General features: G+C 41.2%; 1 protein-coding gene across 2 annotated transcripts in view; it reads right to left on the reverse strand.

Moving 5' to 3' along the window:
* The window catches only part of LOC110311725 (sperm-associated antigen 6), a 92,566-nt gene that overhangs the window by 53,441 nt on the left and 27,533 nt on the right, over positions 1–11,592 (reverse strand). For both annotated transcript variants that reach the window (XM_029470314.1, XM_021185223.2), the window contains one exon: positions 6,311–6,477. In XM_029470314.1, the coding sequence (XP_029326174.1) occupies positions 6,311–6,472 (162 nt within the window). In that variant the 5' untranslated portion in view covers positions 6,473–6,477. The remainder of the gene's footprint in view (positions 1–6,310; positions 6,478–11,592) is intronic.

Here is an 11,592-nt window from a genome sequence, read left to right on the forward strand (position 1 = left end):
TTAGGTCAGGCATGGTGATTCCACCAGAGGTTCTTTTATCCTTGAGAAGAGTTTTTGCTATCCTAGGTTTTTTGTTATTCCAGATGAATCTGCCGATTGCCCTTTCTAATTCGTTGAAGAATTGAGTTGGAATCCGGCAAGTCTAGACTTGTCTGCATGTTTGTTATTGAATTGTTCTCGGAATACCAGTAGAATAGTTTAATAATGTCTACATCCTAAGGGTTGGTCTTCACCACCTTGTCCCCACTTACTGGAATATCTCCAGTTCTAAGTCACAGAACCCAGCAAGTAATATCTCTACATGGCCTCTAGCACTTTAAAAAACAACTCTCTCAATAGCCATCTGTAGGCTTTCCTCCTCCCTACCCCCACATTCTCGCACTGCTTGCTCTGCTCCTGGTTCCCTGCCCCTTGATTCTGATGCTGCAGGAAAAGAAGCCATGCCCCTCCCCTTCCCCTCCCCCCACCCCCACTCTCATGCTCTGCCTGGGACTCTTTTTCTGCCAAGTCATTGCAGCATACTTTCACCCCACTCCTTGATACCTTGTTCCCGCTCCTGCAGCTCCAGCCTCAGCTCTGCACATTCTCTCTTGCCCCCTGCCTGCTCAACTCCACTGTCAGTCGTTTGGAGGCATCAGCACAGAGTTCTTTCCCACCACCTGACTGGAATTGCTAGGGGACAGAATGTTACTTCAGATGCTTCCCTTCCCCTTCCCACTGCAAATTCTGACAGGTTGGGCCTAGGGCTTACAGCTGCAAGAAGGGAGCTTAGCCCTGAGGGACCAGCCTGGTGCCACTCCATGCACAACCTAACTTTCTGCAGTGTCGGTCCACAGTTCAGGCACTAGCTCTTGCACCATGCTGCTACATTCCCATAGCCATCTGTCCCTCACCACCACGAGGGACTTTGCTCAGCCACGTGCTTGCAGCCACTACCCGCTGCCAAGCCAAACTGCACACTCTTAATACTGCTCCTCTTAGATTTGACTGAATGTTTGTCTCTGCTATGCTTCTGTTGTTATATGAATTTCCTCCAGGCAGAGCTATAGCTTCAGCACCACCTTAGCTAAGTGCAATCATGTGCTGATTGCCATTTCAACACCATCTTTGTTGGAGACAGTACCAGAATCATCTGCCATTCTTGTTATGGGCAGTTTGCTACATTTGGGAGTACAGTTCGTCAAAGCCACTTAGCAATTAAGATAAGTTTTTCATTCTATCATGCCTTGGTAAATAATGATTTCTAAACAATATAAAGGGATCAACTTCCTTAAATATATGTTTAGCCTTGTTTTTGTTACTGCCATTAAGTTATAGTGTGCTCTACTTGCTAGATACATTCTCGAACAAGTACGTAAACAAACACAGGTTGTCTAGCTCAGATTATGCTTAATAAACCTGCTCTCAATATTGTCAGAAATCTGCTAAATGTAATAATGTTTAAGCTTATGAGAGAGACTCCCAAAGCCTGAGAGATTACCCCCCAAGGTCTCCAAGGAGATAAAGGCACAGTGACAAGCCTGTCTGGACTGTGGTACGATAACCACTGAGAAACACTGCTCCATTGCCTTGCCCACTGCCTACACGTGGGCTTGGCCTACACGGTGGACAAACAGGATACCCAGAGAATTAAATGTCTCATATTGCTGAAGTCAATTCAAGTGGGTCATTTCTCATTTCACACATATTTACTCCACAGAAAAAAAGCTTTTTGTCTTCTGGGCCTGACAGCCAGACTGACTCTGCCCAAGTTGCCATGGAGATCACAGGGACTTGGTAACTGTTTAGGTAGTGAACTACAGCTCAACTTCTGTCATTGTAATTAAGACATGACTCCTAGATTATAATGTATTCTTCCCAGGTTTCTGACTACATTGACAGGTAAGCTAACTGTAGCTTGACAGCTAGAAAACAAATGTAGTTCTTTATACCAAGGTAATCCACCAATTATATTTGCTCATTTGTCAATTTGTTAACTAGTTAAGACTACCAGATTTCGTATCAAAGACAGACAGGTTTGCCTTCTTCATAGGCTTCATGATAAAGGATACACAAGGTCAGATGTAAGCTTTCACAAATGTAACCTTCTGTTACTTCCTCATCTAAACTCAGTTTCCAGTGACTAGATTCTTCATAGTTCCTCTCCTTGATATTGCATTGTCCTAACATTAACCAATAGAGTTCTTATAAATTAGCCTAACCCTAATAAAACATTCCACTATACAATCCACTCTCATAACACAAGTTCAAATTTTAAGTTTCCTTTGATTGTCTTCTAACTATAGACTTAAAGTGTTTCTCATTTTGTATCTACACTATAAGCTATCATGCTCAAATATAAGTTTCCTTTGGTTATCTTTTAACTATGGACTGAAGGTTTTTCTCTTGCTAAAACTATATGATCAACTATAATATTCACAAGGTCAAGGTGTTGAGTTTCCTTTGTCTCTCAAATAGAAACTTAAAATTGTTTCTTATACTAAATTCAGTCCCCTAGACAGAAGGAAAAAACCCTTCTTGTTCCTTCTGCTCCACGAAGCTCTTTGTCTTCCCTAAGCTTATCTTAAAGACTGTTCATGTTGTAAACAAATTTATCTCTTTTATAAACTTATAAGCTACAGGAAACCAACTCAGATCTACTTCTCATGGTTCAAATAGACTCCATCCAGATAAGTATATCTGCCAATCGATAGTCTAAGTTCCCACTTGCTACCTATTCCGGAGGGTGGGATTCCTCTCCTGTACCCTGGGATTGAGACTCTCCTCACCCCCAACCACCAACACCTAAGGGTTTCAAATGTACACCTAAGAAAAAAAATTTTCTCCCAAATGTACTTAACTTTATTCTCTACCTAGTGTGTGTGTGTGTGTGTGTGTAATTCAGCATCTTGTAAAATCCAGACGTTTGCTACATCTAGGACAACTCCAGTCTGCTCTCACAGACAGACCTGCTCCTTCCTTTCTATCCATAGATGGTTCCACAGACTCTGGACAGCAAGGAAACAGCCAACTCTCCGAAGACTGGACAAACATCCCATATCCATTTTCTTAGGTTTCCCAGAAACATGTCACCCTAAAGTCAGCAGGAAGTAGCTAAAGATCACAACAGCCCTATTCCTCCTCCACCATCACCTCTTTCTAATTTTTTCCTTTTCTAATTAAACTAAAATGGGGAAATGTTGGTATTCTTTCTAAGCTCCGCCCCACAGTTACTGGGCAACAACTAGGTATGCCTGACTCCTAGCTGCTTGCCCCCTCCTCACTCTCTTCTCTTGCTCCTCTTTCCTTGCTCTCTTCCCCTCTTCCCCTTCTATCCCCTCTCTCCTCATTCCCCTCCCCCATCTCTCTCCATGTGCTCAAGGCCAGCCTCTACTTCTCTCTCCTCTCTCTCTCTCTGTCTCTCTCTCCCTCCCTCCTTCCCTCCCTCCCTCCCTCCCTCTCTCCCTCTGCCCTTCTCTGTCTCTATTCCCTCAACTTCCCTCCGCATGCCCTAAATAAACTCTATTTTATACTATAGCTGTCATGTGGCTAGTACCTCAGGGGGAAGGGATTCCTCAGGATGAGCCCACAGAGGCACTCCCTTCTCTCACACCATACTGCGCCTCCACCATGAGTATCCCTTGTGAGCCTATGTACTGCAGGCTTTGCATAGAGATCTCTGACCCGGCTGGGTATGAGGGTTCAGGCAAAGGGGAAAGATTAAAAACGGGGGTGGGGGGTGGGGGGGAGTCATCTCCACTGCCTCCACTGCCTTCACTGCTGCAGCTGCTTCTACCTCAGTCTCTGTCAATGCTGCCTCAGTAGCTCCAAGAGGCTGCACCTGTAGTGGCCCTGCACTGAGTCAGGCAGAGCTGAGCCAACAAGAGGCGAACTAGCCAGCTAGGAGTGTGGGGGAGCTTCTGGTGGCATTTCAGGAGAGCAGACCTCTTCCCAAGTGGCAGCTCTTATGACAGAAGCTCTCAGAAGACAGAGTAGTTCTCACACTGTTATTCCTTCTAGATAGGATTCTTTGGGGATGGGTCAGGGTCTGACAGCAGGTACTTCCCATTGGCTTGGTCTGAGAGCTTGGGGATAACTTATCTGCATCTGGGAGGGCTTGGGGTGCTGCTCCTACATGACTGATGGTCACAGACCTCTCTACAGGGGGCTGTGGAGGATTGTAGCTATGTGACAGGAGCCAGGGGCCCAGGAGTGTGGCAAAAAGCCTACCATCCCTTGCAGGGTTATCCCCTGTGGAGTCACTGGGGTTTTAAGCCTGAACTGGACCACAGACCAGGCTGCCCTATCACAGCCCACTGCCTCACAATCCCTGGCTTCTTTTTCTTTTTTATAAAACACAACTATATACATATATATATGCGTGTGTGTGTGTGTATAGTTGTGTTATTATATATTATAATGTTTATTGTATTTATATACATATACAGGAAAAGCAAATTAATAGCAGGAATTATTCCTAAAATGAAATTCTCCTCAGCCTTGTTTAAAGGAGCAAATCCATCGTAGATTTTAATCTATGGCAGAACCATCTCAAGAAGATCACGTGCTAGTTTTAAGCTTCTCCTTGATGGCTCCTGGCACCTAGGTAAGCTGCTGAAGGACACACCCAGGAAAATGAAAGGTTGTGGTTCTTTACAGAAGCATTGGTAAATGACTCTGAAATCTGTAGAGTAAATAAGATTTTTACACAATTATGGGTTTTACTCTAGTAAAACATAAAATTTTCCCTTTTCACAGTAAAGTATATAAATCAATGCTCATGTTCACAATGCCACCATCCCATTTACTCTATCAGAAACTTGAAGATTGAGAGTCAAGCAGTCATTTCCTATCCTGCCCCACTTCTCCTAGCCCCTGAAATCTAGCACCTGTTTTTATCTCTGTGAATTGACACATTCTTCACATCTTTTACAAGTGGGATCACACAGCACGAGCCTGTGTGCCTGGCATCTTTCACTTCACATGTTTTTTTCTTTAAGTGCTTTCTTTTTTTTAAAGATTTGACTGATTTTTTTCTTTTAGTTCTTCATGTATGTGTATGAACACATCATATGCATGTATGTACCTGTGGGTACCTATGGAGGACAGTCAACAAAGCATGTACATCTAGGTGCCTGTAGAGGACAGAGTTATCAGATCCCCTGGAGCTAACATTACAGATGGTTGTGAGCACCTGACATGATGATATGAACCAAGCTTGGGTCCTCTTGTAAGAGGTATGTATGATCTTAACCATTGAGCCGTCTCTTCAGCCATTATCAAAATGGTTTTGATAATCACAAATAACACATTTATTAGTGCTGCGGTCTGTTATGTAGATTCAGTACTTTGTTTATCAAGGTATTTGTTGATAGCTTTGGTCTGCTTCTACTCAGAGACAGCTAAGTAGCACTGTCTGAATATGTGCCACAGCAATTTAGTGCTTGTGACTGTATAATGGGAAGAAGAGCTGTTTGATCAGATCAAATCTTACTCCATCTTACTGCATTTTGCCAAGTTGTCACAGTAATTGTACCATCTTACACACCTACCAACAACACATGATGTCAACATTTCCTCGTCATCACCAACACTCATTTTACTTTTTATTATTTTTCTTACGGCCATCCCAATAGATATGAGATGTCATCTCATTGAGGTTTCGATGTATATTTTTTAATGGCTAACGCTGTTGAGAGCCTTTTTACTACTTGTTGACTGTTTATTGAGTTTCTTTGAGACAATATATATTCAAGCCCTTTGCCCACTTTTCATTAGGCAAGTAGAAATTTAGTCTTAAGGATGTCAAGAAAAATTGATGTCTTACTCAGGTTATAATAAACTAATAGACAATACTTAAATTTTAACTATTATAAAAATGAAACTGGAAACACTGTAGAGAGAAAAATGCCATATCACATGGGGTAGAAAACTTTGGAATGTTTGTCTATTTAGTAAAAAAAAAAATGACTTATTAAACTTTTCATTAAAGGCACTCCAGAAATTATTCCTTCCACTAGTCACCTTCATATAAAAATTGCAGAAAGAATGTGTTTCTTTTACTAGGATCTTTACATTCTTCTCTTCAGCAGAGCCTGTAGCTCTACTCAAAGCTCCCATGGACATACACACTGTTATGCATGAGTCACAAAAGTTCTTTTACATCATCCCCATGTGTTAACAGTGACAGAGAGATGCCGCTATCAAGTTCAAACCAAGTCTAAACCAAATTAATCTAATCATTCCAAGGCCTTCAAACCCATAACTATGCCACAGTTATCATATTTTAATCTAAAACCAAAAATGTAAATTATTTTTTAAAAATTCTTACATTTTGTTCTGCCAATGAATAAACAAGCTGTGGAAGAATGTCACCTTTCACGACTGCTTCTGCTAAGTCATCATTGTAATTGGCCAGTCTCCCCAGAGCCAAAGCTGCAGTCTGTTGAATTGTTGGGACCACATCCAGAAGAAGCGGCCTTAGCAAAGACATTACACCTGAGTTATGAAAAAACAGAAATCAGCAAAATTCTTATTAGGAAACAGAAAATGGAAGCTAGAGAGATTGCTCAGTGGTTAGAGCACTTGCTGCTCCTGTAGGGGACCTGCATTGAGTTGCCAACAACCACATGGCAGCTTACAACTGTCTGTGACTTCAGTTCCAGGGGATCTGACACCCTCTTCTGGCTGCCTCAAAAGCCAGGCATAGACATGATACATACATACATACATACATACATACATACATACATACATACATACAAACAAAACATTTATATACATAAAATAAAGGGTATTTTTAAAACATGTGATTTAGCACTGAAAGAGGAAAAACTGAACTTTTCCTGAACTCTCTTACCCCTCCCATCCAGAGACTGTTCCCGGAGCACTCCTGAACTTTTTACCCCAGAGTCCGACCCCTCCCAAATGAAAACTGTTCCAGGAACATTTTTTAGATAAGGGTCTCCTGGAACAAACCTAGTCCTACCCCTCCTAACTGAGGACTGTTCCAAGAACATTTTTGAGATAGGGGCCTCCTGGTACTACCCCAGAATATTCCAATAGATCAAGTACATTGCCAAGATATAGGACACGACCCCTTTGGTTACGTAAAGTCCCTTGGAATAACCCTTGGCAGAACCCCTTTAGTGACGTAAATTTGTACTTTCCCTGCCCTGCTCCCCCCTTGCCCTTCTCCTATAAAAGCCTGTGAAAAATTTGGGCCGGTTGTCGATTCTCCTCTGCACCATGCTGGGTGTATGAGTTTTGACCCCAGAGCCTCTGGTTTATGTGCTTTTTATGTGCTTTCTTGTCGTTGCTGTATTAAATCTTACTCTCTACATCTTAAGTTCGGTCTCAGTGTCTTCTTGGGTGCGCGGCTGTCCCGAGGCTTGAGGGAGTGTCTCCCTTTTGGGAGTCTTAGAGTCTTTCAGCACATACACACAAGAAATAAGAGTAAAAAAAAAAAATCAGCAAAAACAAACAACTGAAAGCCAGACACTACAGTGTAAACCTGTAATCTCAGTGTTTGGGATGCTAAAGGGGAGTAATCAATCACAAGGTCAAAGTTAGCCTGGGTTGCAAAAGGAGACCCTGCTGAATATAGAGATATGTAACTGGTATCAAATTGGGCAAGAAACAAAATCCTGAAACTCTTTAAAATATATTAATGAACTCATGACCCTCCTGCTGCCACATCATCAGCATTTCCTGCTAGCATGTGCCACAGTGGTGGTTTGCATGGGAACATCCCCAAAGGCTCATGTACTTGAGCACTTAGTTCCCAGTTGATGGCACTGTTTGGAGTGGTTTAGGAGGTTTGGCCTTATTTAAGGAAGTATATCACTAGAGTAGGTTTAAAGAGGAGAGGGGAAAAAAACAAAACAAAACCAAAAAAAAAAACCTCCACCTCTTCCAGTTCTTTCTCTTTGCTTCTTGGTTGTAGATCAAGATGTGAGCTCCAGTTACAAACAGTCATCATGCTGGCTGCTTGCTGTCCTACTGCTCACCATAACAGACTCCTGGAACCACAACCCAAAAACATCTCTTCATCCTGTAAGTTGTCTTATGGTATTTAACACAACATTTGATACAACCATCATAACTGAATGTCTGCCACTTGCCTTCCTTCATTCCTTCCAGAATTCCTCTACAAATAGACCCTCCAGCTTCATGCTAACCCTATCTATTTCTACCAAGATACCTTCCCCCTTCCCATATCAATAAACAGGAAGCCTAGGCTCCCACCACCAACTCTACCCACTCCTTCCAACTACATTCATCCCTGCTTTGTAAACTCTGCTCCTCCTCCACACAGAAGCAGTAGGCTTGCTTTACAAACTTCACCCATTCTATTTACTCAAAGACTACTCCTCTACAGCAAGGGGCACAAAACCAACACAAGATACTCCAACAACCCCACCCCTGCCTGAGAACCATGCCTCCCATACCTGACTTCCTGTACCCCTTCCAAAGCCCTGCTTAAAGAAGGACCACCAGAATCACATTGTGAAATCTATCCATTCCAGCTGAGCACCAGTATCCTTTCATCTGTAGGCAGAGAACCTAGACTCCCACCACCAATCCCTCCAATACCATATTTGTATATTTGTTATGGGACTTAGGCATTTGAAATTAGGTCATTGGTACTGCTTACAGGTACACAAATCTTACCTCTGCTTTGTTGAGCAGGTGTTTCATACTCTGTTTCCAACTTTCAAGGTGGCTGACCAACTGTATAAGGTTTAGGATTGGGTCTTTTGGCAATTCAGAGTTGATGATTTGCTGAGGACCACCCCTCTTCAGGAAGGGTCACTAGACCCACAATGGTAACCCCAACCATTTCCCTATCTCTACAACCTGACTGGGGACCACTGTCCCCCGTCTGCCTGATAGTTCTCTCCTACATCTCTCCTCTTCTGATAGAAACCTAGGCTCACATTACCAATTCCACAAGCAACAGCTGTCCTGATCACCTCTCTTCAGATTCCATAAGACTAGCTGTGAAAATCATCTTACTTTACAGAAGGGATGCTCCTGAGCTTAGAAACCTTACTTGTCTCAAGATAGCAGAGAATACTTTAAGTTACCCATTCAAGCATTCAACACGGAATTGCTGAAACACTAAGTCCTAAGCCCCATTCAGTTGGTCAACTACCTTAAAAGTTGGAAACTGAAACACCTTCTCAATAAAGCAGAGGCAAGATTTCCATGCCAATAAATACTACCAATGACCTAACTCCAAATGCCTAGGTCCCATAAAAATACACAAATATGAATAACCAAAACAATAAGTCTCAACAAAAAAAATTAGAACTCCCATAGTAAAGTCCTCAAGAAAGATGACTTGGATGATGTACAAGACAACAAATTCAAAATAGCAGTGATAAACATGATGAAGGAACTTGAAAAATATATGAATAAGTGATGCAATAAAGAACATAGGGTGGTAGTGATGCATATCTTTAATCCAAGCATTCTGGAGGCAGAAACAGGAATATCTGAGTTTGAGGCCATCCTGTCTGCAGAGTAACAAGCCAGGGCTACCTAGAGAAACTGTCTTAAAACAAACTAACAGACAAAAAAAAAAAAAAAAAAACACAAACAGTTGAATGTATAACTAAACCAACTCAAAATTAAAAATAGAATTAAATTAAGAGAATCTTAAGAAAAATCCAAATAAAATAAAATGTGAAGTTAAAAATTCATAAAGTCAAATTTAAAAAATTCAGAGGAAAGTATCACCAATAGATTGGATCAAGTGCAAGAAAGAATATCAGGGATTGATGATAAGGAAGAAGAATTGGATCACTCAGTCAATGAAAATGTTAAATCAAAAAAGAACCAAGAACAGAACATGCAGGAAATTTGGGACACTGCAAAAGACCAAATCTACAAACAAGAAGAGGAGGTCCAAGTCAAAGCACAGAAAATATTTTCAACAAAATCATAAAAGAAAACTTTCCTAATCTAAGAGATGTCCAAGAGACATAAAAAACACCAAAGAGATGGGACCAAAGAAGAAATATCCAACATCATATAGTAGTCAAAATAATAAATTCACAGAACAAAGAAAGGATATTGAAGGCTGCCAGAGAGAAAGATCAAGTCATATATAAAGGTAGGCTTATCAGAATAAAAAGCCAATTTTTCAACAGAGATTACAATGAAAGCCAGAAGAGACTGGATCAGTGTTATAAATGTTATAAAAGAGCAAAGATGCCAGGCTAGAGTACTATACCAAGCAAAACCATTAGTCATAACTGATGGGAAATAAAATTTTTCCATGATAAAAACAGACTTAAGGAATTTATACCCACTAAGCTAATTTTTCAGAGGATACTAAAAGAAATACTTGGGTTTAAAGATGAAATTAAACACACCGAAGAAGGTACAAAGAGCACTGAATAAAAAAAAAAGCATAATAAAATACCCCAAAAACAAAAGTACAGAAATTAATACACATTATTCAATAATAATTTTTAATATTCATGGTCTCAATACTCCAAAGAAGAGACAGAGACAAACAGATTGGATCTGAAAACAGAACCTATCTTTTTTCTGCATCCAAGAAACACACTTCATAATCAATGTTAGATATGACCCTTAGGGCAAAAGATGGAAAAAGTCCAAGAAAATGAAACTAGGAAACAAGAAAGCATAGATATTCTAATATCTAATAAAATAATCTTCAAATGCAAACAAATCAAAAGATATAAGGAAGGACACTTTACACTCATTAAAAGAAAAACCTACTACCTATGCACCAAACACAGGAGCACCCAATTTCATAAAGAAAACACTATTAGTTTTTTTTCCTATTTTTTTATTAGGTATTTTCTTCATTTACATTTCAAATGCTATCCTGAAAGTCCCCCCCTGGATCTCCCCCACCCACCCCCACTTCTTGGACCTGGTGTTCCCCTGTACTGGGGCATATAAAATTTGCAAGACCAAGGGGCCTCTCTTCCCAATGATGGCCAACTAGGCCATCTTCTGCTACATATGAAGCTAGAGACAAGAGCTCTGGGGGTACTGGTTAGTTCATATTGTTGTTCCACCTATAGGATTGCAGACCCCTTTAGCTCCTTCAGTACTTTCTCTAGCTCCTCCATTGGGGGCCCTGTGTTCCATCCAATGGCTGACTGTGAGCATCCACTTCTGTGTTTGCCAGGTACCAGCATAGCCTCACAAGAAATAGCTATATCTGGGTCCTTTCAGCAATATCTTGCTGGCGATGCAATGGTGTCTACGTTTGGAGGCTGATTATGGGATGGATCCCCGGGTGTGGCAGTCTCTAGATGGTCCATCCTTTAATCTCAGTTCCAAACTTTGTCTCTGTAACTCCTTCCATGGGTGTTTTGTTCCCAATTCTAAGAAGGGGCAAAGTGTCCACACTTTGGTGGCACTTTGCCCCTTTGCCACACTTTGGTGACAGTGAGTACATATCATGTGAGTTCTTTTGTGATTGGGTTACCTCACTCAGGATGATGCCCTCCAGATCCATCCGTTTGCCAGGAATTTCATAAATTCATTCTTTTTAATAGCTGAGTAGTACTCCATTGTGTAAATGTACCACATTTTCTGTATCCATTCCTCTGTTGAGGGACATCT

The sequence above is a fragment of the Mus caroli genome, chromosome 16, assembly GCF_900094665.2.
Source record: "Mus caroli chromosome 16, CAROLI_EIJ_v1.1, whole genome shotgun sequence".
Lineage (NCBI taxonomy): Eukaryota > Metazoa > Chordata > Mammalia > Rodentia > Muridae > Mus > Mus caroli.